At 46.6% G+C, this 20,993-nt stretch overlaps 1 protein-coding gene and 1 long non-coding RNA gene across 4 annotated transcripts in view; one reads left to right on the forward strand and one right to left on the reverse strand.

The window, feature by feature from the left end:
- The window catches only part of itpr3 (inositol 1,4,5-trisphosphate receptor, type 3), a 63,584-nt gene extending 48,358 nt beyond the window's left edge, over window positions 1-15,226 (forward strand). For all 3 annotated transcript variants that reach the window (XM_030138440.1, XM_030138442.1, XM_030138443.1), the window contains 19 exons: window positions 663-822; window positions 964-1,181; window positions 1,694-1,894; window positions 2,274-2,384; window positions 2,698-2,793; window positions 2,869-2,970; window positions 3,083-3,166; window positions 3,827-3,937; window positions 4,547-4,739; window positions 5,685-5,804; window positions 5,916-6,088; window positions 6,722-6,886; window positions 9,105-9,294; window positions 9,376-9,483; window positions 11,921-12,039; window positions 12,123-12,288; window positions 12,646-12,806; window positions 14,347-14,508; window positions 14,717-15,226. In XM_030138440.1, coding sequence (XP_029994300.1) covers window positions 663-822; window positions 964-1,181; window positions 1,694-1,894; window positions 2,274-2,384; window positions 2,698-2,793; window positions 2,869-2,970; window positions 3,083-3,166; window positions 3,827-3,937; window positions 4,547-4,739; window positions 5,685-5,804; window positions 5,916-6,088; window positions 6,722-6,886; window positions 9,105-9,294; window positions 9,376-9,483; window positions 11,921-12,039; window positions 12,123-12,288; window positions 12,646-12,806; window positions 14,347-14,508; window positions 14,717-14,833 — 2,757 coding nt within the window. In that variant the 3' untranslated portion in view covers window positions 14,834-15,226. The remainder of the gene's footprint in view (window positions 1-662; window positions 823-963; window positions 1,182-1,693; window positions 1,895-2,273; window positions 2,385-2,697; window positions 2,794-2,868; window positions 2,971-3,082; window positions 3,167-3,826; window positions 3,938-4,546; window positions 4,740-5,684; window positions 5,805-5,915; window positions 6,089-6,721; window positions 6,887-9,104; window positions 9,295-9,375; window positions 9,484-11,920; window positions 12,040-12,122; window positions 12,289-12,645; window positions 12,807-14,346; window positions 14,509-14,716) is intronic.
- LOC115422281 (uncharacterized) lies at window positions 392-19,769 on the reverse strand. The gene is made up of 3 exons (XR_003935819.1): window positions 19,757-19,769; window positions 7,220-7,235; window positions 392-574 (listed from the first exon to the last, which is right to left on the reverse strand). It is a non-coding gene; the product is annotated as an uncharacterized LOC115422281 (long non-coding RNA).
- Between the last annotated feature and the right edge of the window lie 1,224 nt (window positions 19,770-20,993).

Consider the following 20,993-nt stretch of genomic DNA (forward strand, 5'->3'; position numbering starts at 1 on the left):
ACACAGACTACACCCACACAGACCACACCCACACAGACCACACCCACACAGACTACACCCACACAGACCACACCCACACAGACCACACCCACACAGACTACACCCACACAGACAGCACCCACACAGACTACATCCCACCCACAGGAGTCTCTCACTCCAACTCCCAGGGTGCATTTCACCAACAGACGTCCAATCACAGACCTTCTTGTCATGTGCTCAGTGTAGAGGGACCCCAACCAGGATGTAACCACGGTGATGTTTCAGTTCTCACGTGCAACAGTGTAACAGTGTGTTGAATTGACTGCAGCTCAATTTGTCTTGTTCTGCCCGGCAACAGCAGCTGATTGGTCAGAAAAAAAAAACACGTGTTGTAAACGTTGTAAAAGTCCAGACAGTGTTTGGAGGTAGATCTGGTACCAAACCCTCCTATCACTAACCCTCCAGTGTCCAGGTGAGTATTTTCTACATACTTCACACTCCATGTTTTAAAATTATGGGATGGTTTTAGTGGACGGATCAGAATTGAAACGATCCGACACAAATGAACAGCTGCTGAATTCAGACCAAAAACAAACTGTTGAAGGTGGACGTTAACCAGGAGACGCTGAAAAATAGGAGGTCACATGACCCATCAGACCAGCTGATCCATGTGTGTTCTGCAGAACTCCTTCTATAAACTGATGATGGGAGACAACAAGTCAGAGAAGTTCTTCAAGGTTCTTCACGACAGGATGAAAGAAGCACAGACAGACATTAAAGCTACGGTGTCCGTGAACGTCGGAGAGATGTCGCACAAGGCCAACGAGAAGGAGCTGGAGAGCGGTGAGTCAGAACCTGAACCTGAACCTGAACCTGAACCTGAATCTGAACCTGTACCTGTACCTGTAAAACCAGAACCGGCTCCTGTTGAGTCTCTTTTCGTGTCCAGAATGACATGTTCATCATGTTCATGTCTTTGTGAAGGTGCTTCTGCTACACTTGTGCTTCCTGGTGCAGGAGGTCACCCACTGTTGGTCCAGGGTCAGACCATCGCCCCGGTAACAGGAGCCTCCGCCCTCCCAGTCCAGCCGGTGGTGGAGCAAAAGGAGGTGGAGACGGAGATGGGACCGGCCGTCACCATCATGAAACCCATCCTCCGCTTCCTCCAGCTGCTCTGTGAGAACCACAACCAGGACCTGCAGGTATGTGGACCACAACCAGGACCTGCAGGTCAGTAGACCACAACCAGGACCTGCAGGTCAGCAGACCACAACCAGGACCTGCAGGTCAGTAGACCACAACCAGGACCTGCAAGTCAGTAGACCACAACCAGGACCTGCAGGTCAGTAGACCAGTTGACCACAACCAGAACCTGCAGGTATGTAGACCAGTAGACCACAATCAGGACCTGCAGGTCAGTAGACCACAAGCAGGACCTGCAGGTATGTGCACCAGTAGACCACAACCAGGACCTGCAGGTATGCAGACCACAACCAGGACCTGCAGGTCAGTAGACCAGTAGACCACAACCAGGACCTACAGGTCAGTAGACCACAATCACTGACCTGCAGGTCCTGGTAGTGGTCTACGGACCTGCAAGTCAGTGACCCAGACTCTGCTCAGAGACTGGATCCATCAGTGCTTGTGGTTTCGTTGAAGGTCAATGAGTCACCTGAACACGAGGAACATGATTCTCTGGTTTTCTCGTGTGCAGAACTTCCTGCGATGTCAGAACAATAAGACCAACTACAACCTGGTCTGTGAGACGCTTCAGTTCTTGGACATCATGTGTGGAAGCACTACGGGAGGTCTGGGTCTGCTGGGCCTCTACATCAACGAGTCCAACGTCCACCTGATCATCCAGACCCTGGAGACCCTCACTGAGTACTGCCAGGGCCCCTGCCAGGAGAATCAGGTGGGTGGGGCCAACACACACACCTGACCACATGGAGGCGGGAACATGTCCCACCACACCCACTGTCATGGTCACATGTCATAGAAGCTCTTTAGTATCAACACTGGTCCACCAGGGTCTGTGTGGACCAGTGACAAGCCAGACGTCTACATTGAGGAAGACCTGGGCCTGGGGGCACTGGTCCGGTCCCTGTGGTCTTGGTACCGGTCTGGTCCCTGTGGTCTCGGTTCCAGTCCGGTCCCTGTGGTCTCGGTGCCGGTCCGGACCCTGTGTGGTCTTGGTGCCGGTCCAGAGCCTGTGTGGTCTCGGTACCGGTCTGGTCCCTGTGGGTGGTGCAGGTCCGGTCCCAGGTGTTGACGCTCATGTGTGTTTGTTTCAGACCTGCATCGTCACCCATGAGTCCAACGGCATCGACATCATCACGGCTCTGATCCTCAACGACATCAGCCCGCTGTGTCGTTACAACATGGAGATGGTTCTGCAGCTGAAGGTACATGTCCACCGGTCCTGGACTCTACCGAGACGGTCCGAAGGCCGGTTCAGAGCTGGTGCAGAGTCTCTGATCGGTTCTGTGTAGCGGATCAGGTCTTCACTGGTCTCCGGTTCCACTCCAGGCCGGTTCTTCAGACTCACTGATATGATCCATGTTTTAATCCCATGTTTTGGTCCTGAGGTCGGTGCTGCTCTGACTGTGAACGTGGTTCTACGTAGACTGTGGAGAACCTTGGACCAGGACTGACTCTGCAGAGGTTTGTCTGATGTAAACTGTCCACCTTGGTCATGTTTGTCCTCCTGGTTGCCAGGACAACGCCTCCAAGCTGCTGTTGGCGCTGATGGAGAGTCGTCACGACAGCGAGAACGCAGAGAGGATCCTGTTCAACCTCCGACCACGAGAACTGGTCAGACCACGCCCACTTGACCTCTGACCTCATGAGCAGACGTGTGCGTCTTCTTAAAACTGACTGTGTTTTCAGGTGGAGGTGATCAAGAAGGCCTACAGCCAGGACAGTGAGTGTGAGGGGGTTGAGGTGTCCCCTCGGGAGGTCGGACACAACATCTACATCCTGGCCCAGCAGGTGACCGAACACAGCCGCCTCATTGGCTGTTGTGGATCCCTCTGCGATCGGCTATTGGCTGAAAGGAGGCCCCGCCCACCTGTCAGTTAAAGTTCTATCTGTTTGTTTACAGTTGGCGAGACACAACAAAGTCCTGCAGAACTTGCTGAAGTCCCTGAAGAAGAACAAGGAAGGAGACGAGGGCATCTCCTCCATGGTAAACACCAGACACAGAACAGCAGGAGAACATGGAAGTCACACAGAGAACAGCAGCAAAACATGAAAGTCACACATAGAACAGCAGGAGAACATGGAAGTCACACATAGAACAGTAGAAGAACATGGAAGTCACACATAGAACAGCAGGAGAACATGGAAGTCACACATAGAACAGTAGAAGAACATGGAAGTCACACAGAGAACAGCAGAAGAACATGGAAGTCATACATAGAACAGCAGGAGAACATGAAAGTCACACATAGAACAGCAGAACATGGAAGTCACACATAGAACAGTAGAAGAACATGAAAGTCCTCATATAGAACAGCGGAAGAACGTGAAAGTCCAACATAGAACAGCAGAAGAACATGAAAGTCCAACATAGAACAGCAGAAGAACATGAAAGTCCAACATAGAACAGCAGATGAACATGAAAGTCCTCACACAGAACAGTAGAAGAACATAAAAGTCCAACATAGAACAACAGAAGAACATGAAAATCCTCACATAGAATAGTAGTAGTGGTGCAACTCCACCTGGACTGAATGTTCATTAGTTTCTGTTTCATAGAACTTGTAGTGGTTCCTAGCGGTTCCGTCGGTAACTTCCATTCTATCCCGTGGAAAAGGAACCTCATGTGTTCTGTGTTTTTATGCAGCTGAACCTGAACAACCGGCCTCTGTCCCAGATGTTGAAGTCCAGCGCTCCAGCCACCGTGGCCGAGCAGGACCCACTGGAGTACTATGACCAGCTGACTGCTCAGATCGAGGTACCACATCCACCTACACACAGGAAACACACAACGGATGTAGAACGGTAGAAGAACATGAAAGTCCTCACATAGAACAGTAGGAGAACAGCTAAGTCCCCACATAGAACAGTAGAAGAACATAAAAGTCCTCACATAGAACAGTAGAACATGGAAGTCCTCACATAGAACAGTAGAAGAACATGAAAATCCCCACATAGAACAGTAGATGAACATGAAAGTCCTCACATAGAACAGTTGAACATGTAAGTCCCCACATAGAACAGTAGAAGATGAAAGTCCTCACATAGAACAGTAAAAAAAGTCCTCACATAGAACAGTAGAACCTGAAAGTCCCCACATAGAACAGTAGAAGAACATGAAAGTCCCCACATAGAACAGTAGATGAACATGAAAGTCCTCACATAGAACAGTAGAAGAACATGTAAGTCCCCACATAAACAGTAGAAGATGAAAGTCCTCACATAGAACAGTAAAAAAAGTCCCCACATAGAACAGTAGAAGAACATAAAAGTCCCCACATAGAACAGCAGCAGAACATGGAAGTTGTCTTGTAGAACATCCGTGGTGAGCGTCTGAAGATTCTGATGGTGGTGATTATTTGTTCAGATCGTGCGTGAAGATCGCAGCATGGAGCAGATCGTGTTTCCGGTTCATCCCATCTGCGAGTTTCTGACCGAGGAGTCGAAGTTCCGCGTTTTCAACACCACGGAACAGGACGAGCAGGGGTCAAAGGTCACACACTTCTTTGAGCAGACGTCCTTCCTGCACGGAGAGATGGAGTGGCAGAAGAAACTACGCAGTAAGACCCGGGTCACAGTCTAGAACACACGGACTGGTCCAGAACGCATGAACTGGTCCAGAACACATGGACTGGTCCAGAACACATGGACTGGTCCAGAACGCATGAACTGGTCCAGAACACATGGACTGGTCCAGAACACATGGACTGGTCCAGAACCCATTAGAATACATGAACTGGTCCAGAACCCATTGGAACACATGTACTGGTCCAGAACCCATTAGAACACATGTACTGGTCCAGAACCCATTAGAACACATGTACTGGTCCAGAACTCATTAGAACACATGTACTGGTCCAGAACCCATTAGAACACATGAACTGGTCCAGAACCCATTAGAACACATGTACTGGTCCAGAACCCATTAGAACACATGTACTGGTCCAGAACTCATTAGAACACATGTACTGGTCCAGAACCCATTAGAACACATGTACTGGTCCAGAACCCATTAGAACACATGTACTGGTCCAGAACTCATTAGAACACATGTACTGGTCCAGAACCCATTAGAATACATGAACTGGTCCAGAACCCATTAGAACACATGTACTGGTCCAGAACCCATTAGAACACATGAACTGGTCCAGAACCCATTAGAACACATGTACTGGTCCAGAACCCATTAGAACACATGTACTGGTCCAGAACTCATTAGAACACATGTACTGGTCCAGAACTCATTAGAACACATGTACTGGTTCAGAACCCATTAGAACACATGTACTGGTCCAGAACCCATTAGAACACATGTACTGGTTCAGAACCCATTAGAACACATGTACTGGTTCAGAACCCATTAGAACACGTCTCCACATTAAACCGTCTCTGAACGTGTCCACCGTCTGGTCCTGTCCATAGTTGACCAACCTGTGGACATCGTGCATATACTGGATGGCTTTAACCTTACTTGGGTCTGATCGGTTCCTGCCGTTGTGTTCTAGGTATGCCTGTGCTGTACTGGTTCTCCAGGAGGATGACTCTGTGGGGAACCATCTCATTCAACCTGGCCGTCTTCATAAACCTGATCATCGCCTTCTTCTACCCGTATGACTCAGGACAAGGTACAGGGTTGACCCCCACCCAGCACAGTTCTCCTGTGGAACCTTGTTCTCCTGTGGAACCCTGCTCTCCTGTATAACCCTGTTCTCCTGCGGAACCCTGTTCTCCTGCAGGTGCCATCGATGACTCCCTGCTGCTCATGCTGTTCTGGATCCTCACCGGTCTGTCGGTTCTGGCCTTGTTCTCCCAGCGGTACGGCCTCCAGCCTCTGACTCTGGCTCTGATCCTCAGGTCCATCTACCACTTCGGCATCGGGAACACGCTCATCCTGCTGGGCACGCTCAATGTGAGAACACACCTGGGAGTTCATGTGGTCAGAAACATACGAGTAGAACGTGTCGGAAGAACACGCTTCACCCATGACAGTATTTGACGTCATATGAAACACCTCGTACAGGTGGACAGTTCACCACCACGTCCATCCTCATACGCCTTAGCGTTGCCATGGCAACAGGCCTATTATGATCTTTATTCTGGTGGATGAGGGCGTGTCCCCAGGTCCACAGCCCACGGCTGGAAGGGGGGGGGGGGGGGGTCAGACAGGAGGAGGAGAGAGGAGGTCAGTGTATCCTGCTGAGTCTAATCCCAGTCTGAGTCTATCTGAGCTGGACTCAGATCAGTCTGGTCCGTCCTAACTGTAGTCTTTATCTAAAGGACAGTGTCTTCGTCCTCCTCCTCCTCGTCCAGTTGGTGTCTGAGGCAGGAGGTGGTTCCACAGTAGAGGAGCTGGACACATGAAGGTTCTAGCTCCGTCCTGTCCTCCTGTTGGAGGTTCTAGAACCCCCAGACCTCCTGGTCTAGATGGACTGGGTGGAACTCAGAGCTCTTTCAGATCAGTAGGGTTGGTGTTAGTCTGGGTTAGTCCAGTCCTGTCCTGGTCTGGTTCTAAGTGCGTGGTTCCGTCTGTTTGTGTCCACAGCTCATTAATAAGGTGGTGTTTGTGGTGAGCTTCGTGGGGAACAACGGGACGTTTATTATGGGATATAAAGCCATGGTGATGGACGTGGAGTTCCTCTATCATCTGGCCTACGTCCTGACCTCCACCCTGGGACTGTTCGTCCATGAGCTGTTCTACAGCATCCTGGTAACACACACACACACACACACACACACACACACACACACATATATATATATATATATATATATATATATATATATATATATATATATATACAGATCTGATCAAAATCTTCAGACCAGTTGAAAAAAAGCTAGAATTGACCTTTTGCACATTTGGATCTTAATGAGGTTTTCAGTAGAGCTACAATATATAAAAGCCAGAAGGGGGAGTGAGACAAAAAGCATTTTGAAAAAGTCATTTCTTGAAAACAACAAGTAAACTGAAATAGGCTGTTTATCAGCTGATCAAAAGTTTAAGACCATCGCTCAAAAAATGACAAAAAACTCTCCAAACCAGAACAAAAAATGTTCTCAGTAGGACTCAGTAATGAGTAGCTCCACCGTTCTTGTTAATCACTTCATAAATTCGTTAGGCCATGCTTGATGCCAGTGTTTCCAGGAGGCTGGTGGGAACATTGCTCCAAGTGGTGAAGATGGCTTCACGAAGGGCATCAGCTGTGTGGAACTGATGGCCATTTTTATAAACTTCCCTTGCCATCCATCCCCAGATGTTCTCTATGGGATTTAAATCAGGGGAACATGCGGGATGGTCCAAAAGAGTGATGTTCTTCTCCCTGAAGAAGTCCTTGGTCAAGCGAGCATTGTGACCTGCAGCGTTGTCCTGTTTTTAAACCCAGCTGTTCCCACACAGACCAGGGCCCTCAGTCATGAGGGATGCCCGCTGCAACATCTGCACGTAACCGGCCGCCGTTTGACCACCCTGCAGCACCTGAAGCTCCAGTGTTCCACTGAATGAAAAAGCACCCCAGATCATGATGGACCCCCCTCCACTGTGCCGGGTAGAAAACATCTCAGGTGGGATCTCCTTGTCATGCCAGTAACGTTGGAAGCCATCTGGACCGTCAAGGTTCCATTTTTTCTCATCAGAGAATAAAACTTTTTTCCACCTTTCAGTGTCCCATGTTTGATGCTCCTGGCAAAGTCTAAACGGGCAGTTTTGTGGCGTTGGAGGAGACGAGGTCTTTGAATTGGTTTTTGTTTTTGAAACCTTTTCCTGCAGATGCCGTCTGATGGTTATTGCGCTGCAGTCGGCACCAGTAAGGGCCTTCATTTGGGTGGAGGACCGCCCTGTGTGTTGACGGACAGTCAATGGGATCCTCCGGCTCAGCGCAGGTGACATTTTTTTGGGTCTACCACTTGACTTTTTTGTTCCATAATGCTCAGGATCTGTCCAAAAATGTAGAATGATGGTCTTACTGCGTCCAACCTCAGCAGCAATGGCACGCTGCCAGAGGCCTCGCTTATGCAGCTGGACGATCCGACCACGTTCAAGAAGAGAAAGCTTCTGAGCTTTAGCTTCAGGAGGGCATGACCGTGTGAATGCCCGACAGAAAATGAGAATTTGGAGCAGATTTTGGCTTTTATAGCCTGTGGTCTTAAACTTTTGATCAGCTGATAAACAGCCTATTTCAGTTTACTTGTTGTTTTCAATAAATGACTTTTTCAAAGTGCTTTTTGTCTCACTCCCCCTTCTGGCTTTTATATATTGTAGCTCTACTTAAAACCTCATTAAGATCCAAATGTGCAAAAGGTAAATTCTAGCTATTTTTCAACTGGTCTGAAGATTTTGATCAGGTATATATATATATATATATATATATATATATATATACACACACATATATATGTATATTTATTTATTTATTTATACACACACACACATATATATACACACTCAGTCCCTGTGTGCTCCTCATGCTCTTCAGTCACGTTTCCTGTCCGTCAGTCATGTGTTTCCTGTCCGTCAGTCACATGTTTCCTGTCCGTCAGTCACGTGTTTCCTGTCCGTCAGTCACATGTTTCCTTTCCGTCAGTCACGTGTTTCCTGTCCGTCAGTCACATGTTTCCTGTCCGTCAGTCACATGTTTCCTGTCCATCAGTCACATGTTTCCTGTCCGTCAGTCACGTGTTTCCTGTCCATCAGTCACATGTTTCCTGTCCGTCAGTCACGTGTTTCCTGTCCGTCAGTCACATGTTTCCTTTCCGTCAGTCACGTGTTTCCTGTCCGTCAGTCACGTGTTTCCTGTCCGTCAGTCACGTGTTTCCTGTCCGTCAGTCACATGTCCGTCAGTCACGTGTTTCCTGTCCGTCAGTCACATGTTTCCTGTCCGTCAGTCACGTGTTTCCTGTCCGTCAGTCACGTGTTTTCTGTCCGTCAGCTCTTCGACCTCATCTATCGGGAGGAGACTCTGTTCAACGTCATTAAAAGTGTGACCAGGAACGGCCGCTCCATCCTGCTGACGGCGCTGCTGGCGCTCATCCTGGTCTACCTGTTCTCCATCGTGGGTTTCCTGTGTCTGAAGGAGGACTTCATCATGGAGGTGGACCCACTGCCGCAGATCGCTGCAGGTGACCTCTGACCTCTGACATTTGATTTCTGACCTGTGGTGGTTGTTGTTGTCTTGCTAACCTGTTGTTGTGTGCGTTCAGCTGCTCAGCCCAGCGAAGCCTCTCAAGATTTCCTCAAGTCGTGTTCTGCAGACGGCGTCAGCTGCACTGCGGAGACCGACACCGTTACCGTCGGGAACGGGGACGAGGGTGAGGCCCAAACACACGCATCAGCAGGTCATGAGGTCACGATGCGGAACGTTAGTCCTACATTTCCCATCATGCAGCTGGCTTAGAGTCCTCCTCACACAGGTTATTGAGGTTTTGCACATACGTCACATGATCACATGGTTTGCTGTTTATGACGCCATATTGGTGGGCACGCTTCCCTTGGTTCGTACGACGTGTTAAAGGCTGGACCTGCTAAACTCCTGTGTGCCGTTTATTCCTTCTCTTTCACCAGTATCAGTTCTGCATACAGACCGCTGGGTTCCACTGGGGCAGCGCTGGTTCTGTTCTGCCCACCGCTGTTTACAGTTATTACCACGGTTAGCCTAGCTTCTCAGTATAGTTAGCCTAGCTTCTCAGTATAGTTAGCTTAGCTTCTCAGTATAGTTAGCCTAGCTTCTCAGTATAGTTAGCCTAGCTTCTCAGTATAGTTAGCCTAACCTCTCAGTATAGTTAGCTTAGCTTCTCAGTATAGTTAGGCTAGCTTCTCAGTATAGTTAGCCTAGCTTCTCAGTATAGTTAGCCTAACCTCTCAGTACAGTTAGGCTAGCTTCTCAGTATAGTTAGGCTAGCTTCTCAGTATAGTTAGCCTAGCTTCTCAGTATAGTTAGCCTAACCTCTCAGTATAGTTAGCTTAGCTTCTCAGTATAGTTAGGCTAGCTTCTCAGTATAGTTAGCCTAGCTTCTCAGTATAGTTAGCCTAACCTCTCAGTACAGTTAGGCTAGCTTCTCAGTATAGTTAGCCTAGCTTCTCAGTATAGTTAGCTTAGCTTCTCAGTATAGTTAGCCTAGCTTCTCAGTATAGTTAGCCTAGCTTCTCAGTATAGTTAGCTTAGCTTCTCAGTATAGTTAGCCTAACTTCTCAGTATAGTTAGCCTATCCTCTCAGTACAGTTAGCCTTCCTCTCAGTACAGTTAGGCTAGCTTCTCAGTATAGTTAGCCTAACCTCTCAGTACAGTTAGCCTAACCTCTCAGTATAGTTAGCCTAGCTTCTCAGTACAGTTAGGCTAGCTTCTCAGTATAGTTAGCCTAACCTCTCAGTATAGTTAGCCTAGCTTCTCAGTATAGTTAGCCTAACCTCTCAGTATAGTTAGCCTAGCTTCTCAGTACAGTTAGGCTAGCTTCTCAGTATAGTTAGCCTAACCTCTCAGTATAGTTAGCCTAGCTTCTCAGTATAGTTAGCCTAACCTCTCAGTATAGTTAGCCTAACCTCTCAGTACAGTTAGCCTAGCTTCTCAGTATAGTTAGCCTAGCTTCTCAGTATAGTTAGCCTAACCTCTCAGTATAGTTAGCCTAACCTCTCAGTACAGTTAGCCTAGCTTCTCAGTATAGTTAGCCTAGCTTCTCAGTATAGTTAACCTAACTTCTCAGTATAGTTAGCCTAACCTCTCAGTATAGTTAGCCTGCATGCCTGTAGCCTTAGCGGTGTGTAAAAACAGAACAGTCCTCATGTGGTCCGGTGCTGCAGACCCTTTAAACCTCCAGGAGGACTTCCCCTGGACTATCACCTACAGACACAGTGGTTGTGGATCTACCTGCTCCCTTTGAGTTTCCTCAGCTGGGTGAGGCAGATGGAAGTGGGCGGAGCTACAGTGGGTGACACCGCTGAGTTCAGCTGGAGCTGGTTACAATACTCCCCCCCCCCATATGTGCCGGTCTGCTTTAACTATGGGACAGCCTTCCACATGAGGTCCAGTCACATGATGCAGATGGGAGGGGCTTTAGGACACAGACAGTTGATGGAGCGTTTCCAGTGAACATCTGGGCTGGTTCACCAGTTCAGAGCCTGCAGGTGTACGGCTGATGGGAGCCGGCTGGAGCTGGGAACACTGGTTTGACCTCCCAGTTGCTGTTGTTAGTGAACATTAAACTCATGTGTGGGGCCTTTATCACAGCAGACAGACTCACAAAGAACTAAACACACAAACACCAGTCCACAGAAAAACACCAGATAAAGCAACAGTTCGGACTTTCTGGATCCAGATAGCGTGTCTACCAATATGGCGGTGTAAACAACAATCACATGACCAGTGACGTCAGCTGACAGTCCTGAATATTCACCAGGGAAGAGGTCGAAAGTCAACTGTTGAAATCTTTTGTGTCAAGTAGGAAATTATTTCATAAATATTATTGATGTGAAAAAAACTTAGTGACACCTGTATGAACATGGGTTTGTGTGTCATTTGCGTGTCGTTTGTGTGTCATTTGTGTCTTTCCGTGTCTTTGCATGTTGTTTCCGTGTTGTTTACATGTTGTGTGTCTTTGTGTGTCGTTTGCTTGTCTTTGCATGTTTTTGCATGTCGTTTGTGTGTTTGTGTGTTGTTTGCATGTCGTTTACGTGTCTTTGTGTGTCTGTGTGTGTCGTTTGCGTGTCGTTTGTGTGTCTGTGTGTGGTTTGTGTGTGGTTTGCGTATTTCAGAGGAGCTGAACTCGGAGCGGGCCTGTGACACTCTGCTCATGTGCATCGTCACCGTGTTAAACCACGGTCTGAGGAACGGAGGAGGAGTCGGAGACGTTCTACGAAAACCCTCCAAGAACGTGAGACGAACCCGTCGCCCGACCCCGTCCCATAATGCACCTGTTGTCGTCGGTCATTAACACGTCCGTTTCCGTGTCCGCAGGAGCCGCTGTTTCCGGCCCGAGTCGTGTACGACCTGCTGTTCTACTTCATCGTCATCATCATCGTCCTCAACCTGATCTTCGGCGTCATCATCGACACGTTCGCCGACCTGAGGAGCGAGAAACAGAAGAAAGAGGAGATTCTGAAGACCACCTGCTTCATATGTGGTGGGTACCGACGCCCGCTGACGGACCAATCAGATGACAGGAAACTGACCAACCAGCAGCTGCCCTTACATGTCCATGTGTTCCAAACATTGGTATAAATGCGTTCATGTGTTTTCAGTCCACTTTCACCTCCGCTGAACTCAGGTTTGTCTGGGTTCTCCTATGAAGACCTGGAGGCGGTCCCTGAACGCCTTCGAAGCTAATGCTAATGCTAGGTGCTGTGGTTTTTATTCTGATGACGTCGCACCTCTCCGTGGACTTCCTCGTGTCATTTGAGATGTTTGGGGCTGAGGAGACGCTGCTCTGGTCACCGGTGTGGTGTCCAGCTCACATCTGCTGTTTGTTGTTTCCATGCAGGTTTGGAGAGGGACAAGTTCGACAATAAGACGGTGTCCTTCGAGGAACACATCAAACTGGAACACAACATCTGGAACTATCTATACTTCATTGTCCTGGTCCGAGAGAAGAACAAGACGGACTACACGGGACCGGAGAGCTACGTGGCCCACATGATCAAGGTACGCCTTCAGACCGAGAACAAGGGGGGACAGATTGAGTCTTTACAGGACTCATGTGTCGGTGGACACCAACAGCTCTGAAACAGGACAGTTTGGACACGTTCTAGACTCCGATTCTCAGACGCTTCTTCTCCATATAAAGAGTCACCTTCCATCATCCTGATCTTTCAGGTGTGGAATGGACCACATCCTTGAGGACCAGATCCTTGAGGACCCGATCCTTGAGGACCACATCCTTGAGGACCCGATCCTTGAGGACCAGATCCTTGAGGACCTGATCCTTGAGGACCACATCCTTGAGGACCAGATCCTTGAGGACCTGATCCTTGAGGACCACATCCTTGAGGACCACATCCTTGAGGACCAGATCCTTGGTTTGGTTTGTTTCACAGTGGTTGGGTTTAGAGCAGGTGGAGGTCAGAGGTTGAGGAGCTGGGTGGGTGATGTCACCTTTGGGGGGGGGGGGGGGGGGGGGGGACAGAATCCTGGCTCTTGTTTCATTGATCGTTCACACTGGTTTGTTTTTTTAAGGATGAGTGATTTTATCGGTTCTGCGATATATATTGATATTTGGTTTCCCCAGAAAGTATGGATTTTTCAGCTGTGAGTATGGATACGATCTGGTTCCAGTCCTCTGTGTTCCGTCGGAGTCTCTGCTCGACATCCATGTCCTCCGTTCTTTTTGCAGGAGGAGTCATCGGTTCATTCAGCCGATACTGTGGCCGTAGAACAGCTCCGTTATCGTCAGGATACTGTGGCGAACGTAAACCCAGCACCTTCAGACTTAAAGCAGATGTGTGGGAGCACTAAGGCTTAAAAAACAAGAAGGAAAGCCATGCAGCGCCATGGCAACGCCGTAGTCACCCCCCCCCCCCCAACATGTGATACGAATAAACCACCACTGTTACATTAGCATAAATGAGTGTTAGTTTCACTTTCACCTCGTCAGGCCAGCCCCCCCCCCCCCCCCCCCGAATGAATGAACAGCACACACATGCACCCCCCCCCCCAGATTGGTTCCCTTGTGGTCCTACACTGTTCAAAGGGTTAGAAGACACAGTTTGCGCTGTTTCAGTAAATCTAACTCATTTTCTCATCACATCTTTGGTTCCTTTTGTCCAGTTTTTATCAGCTGTACACTCTATGTCCAGTCACTGACCAATACTGTTTCACTGACCGCTGAAGCCACTGTGTGCCTTTAAAACCTGCCAGAAAGTGATGGAAGTCTAGCCAATCATATCGAATTGTATCGTATCATATCATTGGCCAAATATCGCGATATATATCATACGGTGAGCTGAATATGGTGTATGGTACGGTAGTGGCTCCAGCCCAGGTCTGTGGAAACACCGTCTTCAGGTCTAAGCTTTGACTGAGGATCAGTTCTTTGCGCAGATCCAGACTTTGGTAGTGGATCTGAGACCGATGGAGTCCAGGTCTGGGCCTTGAGGGACTCCGTATGCTTCTGTTCTTCTGCCTGTGCGTTTGTTTGAACTTGGACCATGGAGGACCATTAAAGGCCCCTCTGCTTCTGTTTCAGAACAATAACCTGGACTGGTTTCCACGGATGCAGGCCATGTCTCTGGTGGTAACCGACGGCGACGGAGAGCAGAACGAGATGAGGATGTTACAGGACAAACTAACGTCCACCATGAAAGTGGTGACCACGCTGACCGGTCAGCTGACAGAGCTGAAGGAGCAGGTGACTGACCGACGCTTAGAATATTTATGAAAAACCCAAACCTTCAGATCAGCTGTTTGATGGATCTGATGGTCTTTTATCGCATCACTTCCAACCTTCCTACATTTGTTTATGTTTGTTTCCGTTGGTTTGTTTCCGTTGGTTTGTTTCCGTCGGGCTCAGCTGATGACAGTTACAGATCGGACCTGAATGTTGCGTTCTTCTGCAGATGACGGAGCAGAGGAAGCGCAGGCAGAGGATGGGCTTCGTCGACGTCCAGGCCGGAGCGAGTGCCGCCGGACCGCCCAGCGCCGCCGGAGGAAACCACCAGATCTACAAGAGCTAGACTGAGCCAGAACCAGAACCAGCACTGATCCAAGACCTGGCTTTAGTTTGGATCAACGTTCACAGGGAAACAACATCCCATAATATCCTGTATCTATTTTTAATGAGTCCTGCTGCTGTTACTGTAACCACTCTGTTCACATCCATCTGTCTGTTTTCTTTCTTTCTTTCTTTCTGTCTTTCTGTCTTTTCCTGGGACGTTCTTGATGCCAAAAAAGATAAAACAGGCAAAAAACTCAGAATTATTAAACTATTAAACTATTATTTTCATTTTATATAAAAACAAAAATCAGATTCAGTTTCAGCTGAAGCTGAACCATCCTCTGACACCCCCCCCCCAAAAAAAAACAAAAAGAAAAAAACTGAAAAAAAAAAAAAAAAAACAACTCCAAATGTTTAAATAGAAAAGTTTCAGCTCCAAATCTAAATTATTTCCTGCGTATAAGAAACTTACTGATTTGTTTTCCATGTGCAGATGCTTTTGGCGTTAACAGTTTTTATCAAACATTTACTTTGAACATAATGAACGTCATTTTCGCTTCGGACGCAGTTGAAATGTAAGATGAATCTGTATCAAATAAATTGTTTTTCAGTGGGTAAAATCAGCTAGCGTTAGTGCTAATATTAGCTAACAAGCTAAGTGCACAACATCGCTCTACTGAAACAGAAACGTTTCCTTTATTTTGGACTGAAACATTTGTTAACACTAGCTAACAGCAACTAGCATAAGTTAACGTTAGCTAGCATTAGTTAACAATTCAATATAAATTCAGTTTTATTTAAATAACAATTACATTAACCAGCAAGTTAACAGCAGCTAACATTAGCTAAGAGCAGCTAAAATTGGCTAATAACAGCTAACGTTAGCTAATAGTAACTAGCAAATGCTAACATTAGCTAACACTACCAAACAAAAATAAATTACATTTTATTGTAAAAAGCAATTAAATTAACCAGCAATTTAACAGCTGCTAACATTAGCTAAGAGCAGCTAAAATTAACTAACACAGGGTGAACATTAGCGATCAGTAACTATCAAATACTAATATTACCTAACAATTAATTTCAATGTAAATAAATTCAGTTATATTTAAATAGCAGCAGTTACATTAACTAGCAAGTTAATAGCAGCTAATATTAGCTAACAGCAGCTAACATTAACTAATATTAGCTAACAGCAGCTAATGTTAGCTAACAGTTTAAAAACACTACTGTGTGAAGCTGACAGGTTCACGTTACATAAACTCTTTACAAAAATTAAACGTACATTTGTTTCTTTCAAAATCCTGCTTCTCTTTTACGTCGTCAAATTTTCACATGAACTGAATTCCGTCTAAAACCTCGTGTGAGACAAATCAGGTTCAGAAAAGTCCTTCCACTGGTTTTATATCGGATTCATGAACGCACGTTGGTCAAACGAGTCAATGGAAACAAAACGACACACGGAAGAATTTAAAAATAGTGTCAGTGGAATGTGACAAACGTGTGTTTTTCTTGTAAATGTTTTGAATTCTTGTTGTTGTTGTGGTCGAATAGTGACGTCTGTTTGAAATAGTTGAGTTCAGACACTGGAGTTTGGATGAAAATCACACATTTAAACATGTACGTGTCAGCAGTGACACATGTTCAACGTTGTAACAAAAAATAAGATTAAAAATGAGTCGAAAAAAAAAGTCCCAAATGTGTCATTTACTGCATGAAACGACAAAAGGAACGAATGAAATGGAAAAACTACAGACGCTGGACGGTTTTTATCGACACTTTCTCGTCTAGTTCAGTTTAATTCAGACGCTGCTTAAATTAAAACACACGAAACACAAAAAAGCACAAAGTTTTATGAAATACACGATAATACCGAACTAATGAAAGGATGAAGGTTACGAACTTTAATGAAAAGTTTTAAAACGACACGGTTTAGCCTCAGGATCCGCCCACCAGGGGGCGGGTCATGTGGAATGGGTGGGGTCAGGAGCAGTGAGGTCTGATGGACCCCACCAACACACACTGAGTACACATCATGTACGGGGGGGGGGGGGGGGGGTTAGGGTCAGTTACACTGTAAAAAAATAAAATAACATGATGGATGGTGTGTGCGTGTGTGTGTGTGTGTGTGTGTGTGTGTGCGTGTGTGTGTGCTTGTCTGTTTTATGTGTGTGTAGATGCTCCTCTCTCTCTAACTCTGTGAACAGCTGACCTCCATGTGCTCGTCTGTGTTTTATATTTGTGTGTGTGTGTGTTTTATGTGTGTGTGTGTTTGTGTGTATTTGTTTTATGTGTGTGTTAGTGTGTGTGTTTGTTTTATGTGTGTGTTAGTGTGTGTGTTTGTTTTATGTGTGTGTGTGTGTGTGTGCGTTCGGGTGCAGAGTTTCCAGTAGGATTTTGGAGCTTTGCTGTGGAGCCTCAGTGGAATGTCATTGTTACAGACTGTGACCCACATGGTTCTACTGCCAAGGTCGTCCTTCTCTGTTGGACGGGTGTGTGTGTGGTGTGTGTGTGTGTGTGTGTGTGTGTGTGTGTGTGTGTGTGGGGGGGGGGGGGGGGGGGGGGGGGTCTGTGGTCTTCTGTTCTGGTTGGACCCACATCCTCCAGCTGCTCCGGTCCACAGCCATCCACAGCAGCACAGGAAACGTCTGCAAACGCAGAATTTGGACCAGTATGACTGAAGTCCAGCTCCAACAGGGTCAGGGTCAGACCACCGGGTCCAGGGTCAGACCACCGGGTCCAGGGTCAGACCACCGGGTCCAGGGTCAGACCACCAGGTCCCGTTGTCTGAACTCTGGAAATGAACATTTATGTAAAAGCATCAACACAGAGACGTCCAAAGTCCAAACACATGAGGATGAAGGTGATGATGTCATTGTCGCGTGTGTGTGTTTGTGTGTGTGCGTGTGTGTTGTAATGCTTGTGTGTCTGAGTTTGATTGACAGCTGGGGGATTGTGGGGGATCGTTAACTCCTGTGGCGTCACTTTGTGGTTCAACGAAAATAAGTTTATACGAGCAGCTCCAATGTGTGTGTGTGTGTGTGTGTGTATGTGTGTGTGTGTATGTGTGTGTACATGTGATGGATTATCGGACGCTGTCAGATTTAAACAAACCTGTTGTCATGTCTGCAGAGTAGATGCAGGGGCGGGGCTTATCAGGTCCACTCTGCCAGTAGGCGGAGCCACAGAGCACATGCACATAATATGACAGGTGTTGGCGTCGGTCACTTCCAGGTCCAGCTCCTCGGGGGTCGGTCACTGTCAGTGTCCACAGATTAACGGAGGAGACGACGCCCGAGCACATCCAGCACAGGAGCAGCGATAGCATTAGCATTAGCATTAGCACACACTGAAGTGATGTTGAACGGCTCTGGGACCAACTCCAGACCTTCATCAGCACCATGAACAGGGACCAGTAGAACCATGAACCTGTATGGACCTGTTGGAAGAAGCTGGTGGACATGCTAACCGCTATGCTACTGCACCGCTAAACGTAATAAGCCGGTGGAAATGCTAACCGCTATGCTACTGCACCGCTAAACGTAATAAGCCGGTGGACATGCTAACCGCTATGCTACTGCACCGCTAAACGTAATAAGCCGGTGGACATGCTAACCGCTTTGCTACTGCACCGCTAAACGTAATAAGCCGGTGGACATGCTAACCGCTATGCTACTGCACCGCTAAACGTAATAAGCCGGTGGACATGCTAACCGCTTTGCTACTGCACCGCTAAACGTAATAAGCCGGTGGACATGCTAACTGCACCACTAAACGTAATAAGCCGGTGGAAATGCTAACCGCTATGCTACTGCACCGCTAAACGTAATAAGCCGGTGGACATGCTAACCGCTATGCTACTGCACCGCTAAACGTAATAAGTTGGTGGACATGCTAACCGCTATGCTACTGCAAAAAAAATACAACAAACAAACCCTAACCCCAGCCCTACCCTCACCTCAGAAGGGTTCTGTGGGTGGTTCTAGGGTGTTTTATTAGTTTATTGTATTTGTTTTAGGTTCTGTTATTACGGACTCCTCTGACCACCACCTGTTTGACCTTTGACCTTCAGGTTGGTGCTAAAGGTCACATAAAACCCAGACAAACCTATCACCACAGTAAAGAACCAGACATCAATAGAACACCTTCAAGAACACTGACTGTTCTCTGCTAGAACCTCACGTACTCTAGAACATGTGTCTAATGTCTACAGCCTTCCACTCCAACCCGAACCCTTTGACTCCATTTATTCAACAATATTTATGTTCTCATATCATTTACGCTACTTTCCAAAACCATGTGACCCACTGTTAGACTATTGCACTAGAACATTCTATAGTTTTTTTTTTTTTTACAAACATTCCTAGTTGTTCTTGTATATTTTATTTTGTTCTAACGTAAATACGTGTATGTTCTACTGTCATTTGTTGTGGTTATAATGTCCTGCACTAAACTGAACAGTTCGACAATAAAGAGATTCTGATTCTGATTGATGAGGGTTCTATGAAGTATTTAGAAGGGTTCTATGAAGTATTTAGAAGGGTTCTATGAGGTACTTTAGGTGTTTCTAATGGTTTTCTTTTACTTTTTTAACAAGGACCTCTGATTTTCAAAAAGTAAAACTATAGTATGTCATTTTAGAACGTCCACTTTGGACTGGTTGTGGAATATGGTTCTAAAGGGTTTTATTAAATGAGTGAGGTATTTACTAGTTCTATAAAGTATTTTAGGTGTTTTAAAACTTCGTTAAATTTTGTTTTTTTCTGAGAAACTCAGATTTTTGAAAAGTAAGACTATAGTAGGTCGTGGTAGAGCACTTTTAAATCAGATTTGGACATGGTCCAAAATTACCCTCTTTGGAGCACATAGTATAGCCTTACCATTTGAACACTGGGGGGCGCAGATGAATGTTTGGATACAGGCTAAAAACACCTTGAAACACCATTAAAAACATGTAGATGGGCATCTTTAACACTTTCAGTGCCACGGGCCGATCAGATCGGCTTTGGAGAACACTCCACATTTGTGTACAAACAAACCATCCACCCCCATTTCTTTCTCACATTTCGATGATGTTCTTTCTGTGTCCCCCTTTTGAGACCAAGCAGACGGGAATTTGAGGTCACGCGACCGAATAATATTTTTATATCTTTTTAATGTTTCTTATTCTCCGGTGTTTCATCAGAGGGAGCCCTCCATGCCGGGGGGCGGCTGTGGACTCCGGGGGCTGTGGCGCCTTCTCTCACTGGGGTCCGCTCCTTTCTGGTGGGTGGGGGTCCCAGTTGGCCCTCTCCCACTAGTTGGGATGCGGGGCTGTGTTGCTGGTGCCTGGTCGCCGGGGTCGGCGGCTGCCTCCTGGTGCGGATGGCTCCCTGAGACAGCGCCTCCTAAACTGATGTTTTACTTTTACTTGTACATTTTTGTTCTGGTCTACCCGTGCTCAGTCAGTCTTCTGAAGTATGTGTGAGCTTGTGGGTTTGCATGTATATGTGTGTGTGTGTGTGTGTGTGTGTGTGTGTGTGTGTGTGCAGGTGAGTGGGTGGGTGTGGGTGGGGGGCGGTACTGATTTTTAAACTGATATGTAAAGCACTTTGTGCTACAGTTTTTAATGTATGAAAAGTGCTATATAAATGAAGATGATTATTATTATTATTATTATTATTATTATTATTATAAATTATGCAAATTACGATCAATAATGAATCAGCTGCGTCCGGTGCGTTTTGGATCTAATCAGCAATCGGTCGGATGTTACCGAGCAGTTTCCTGCAGGATTCTTCAAATATTATAAAAACGACGCGAAATACTGAAAAACGGCCAAATTCTGTGGCACTTTTAAGGCTTATTAGCCCCTTAACTGTCTGGCACTTAAAGAGTTAATGATCTAGAGCAGTTTTGAATCACATTTGAACATGGTCCAAAATTACCCTTTTTTGATCACATACTATAGCCTTACCATTTGAACACTGGGGGGCGCTTCCACATATTTCAATAAAGGCTCAAAACAATTTTAAAAACCTCTAGAAACATGTAGATGGGCATCTTTAATTATCTGGAGAACTTTTTAATCAGATTTTAACGTGGTCCAAAATTACCCTTTTTGGAGCACATACTATAGCCTTACCACTTGAAAAACGGGGGGCGCTGACAATGTTTAAATAAAGACTCAAAACACCTTG

This window comes from Sphaeramia orbicularis, chromosome 7 (genome assembly GCF_902148855.1).
Source record: "Sphaeramia orbicularis chromosome 7, fSphaOr1.1, whole genome shotgun sequence".
Taxonomy (NCBI): domain Eukaryota; kingdom Metazoa; phylum Chordata; class Actinopteri; order Kurtiformes; family Apogonidae; genus Sphaeramia; species Sphaeramia orbicularis.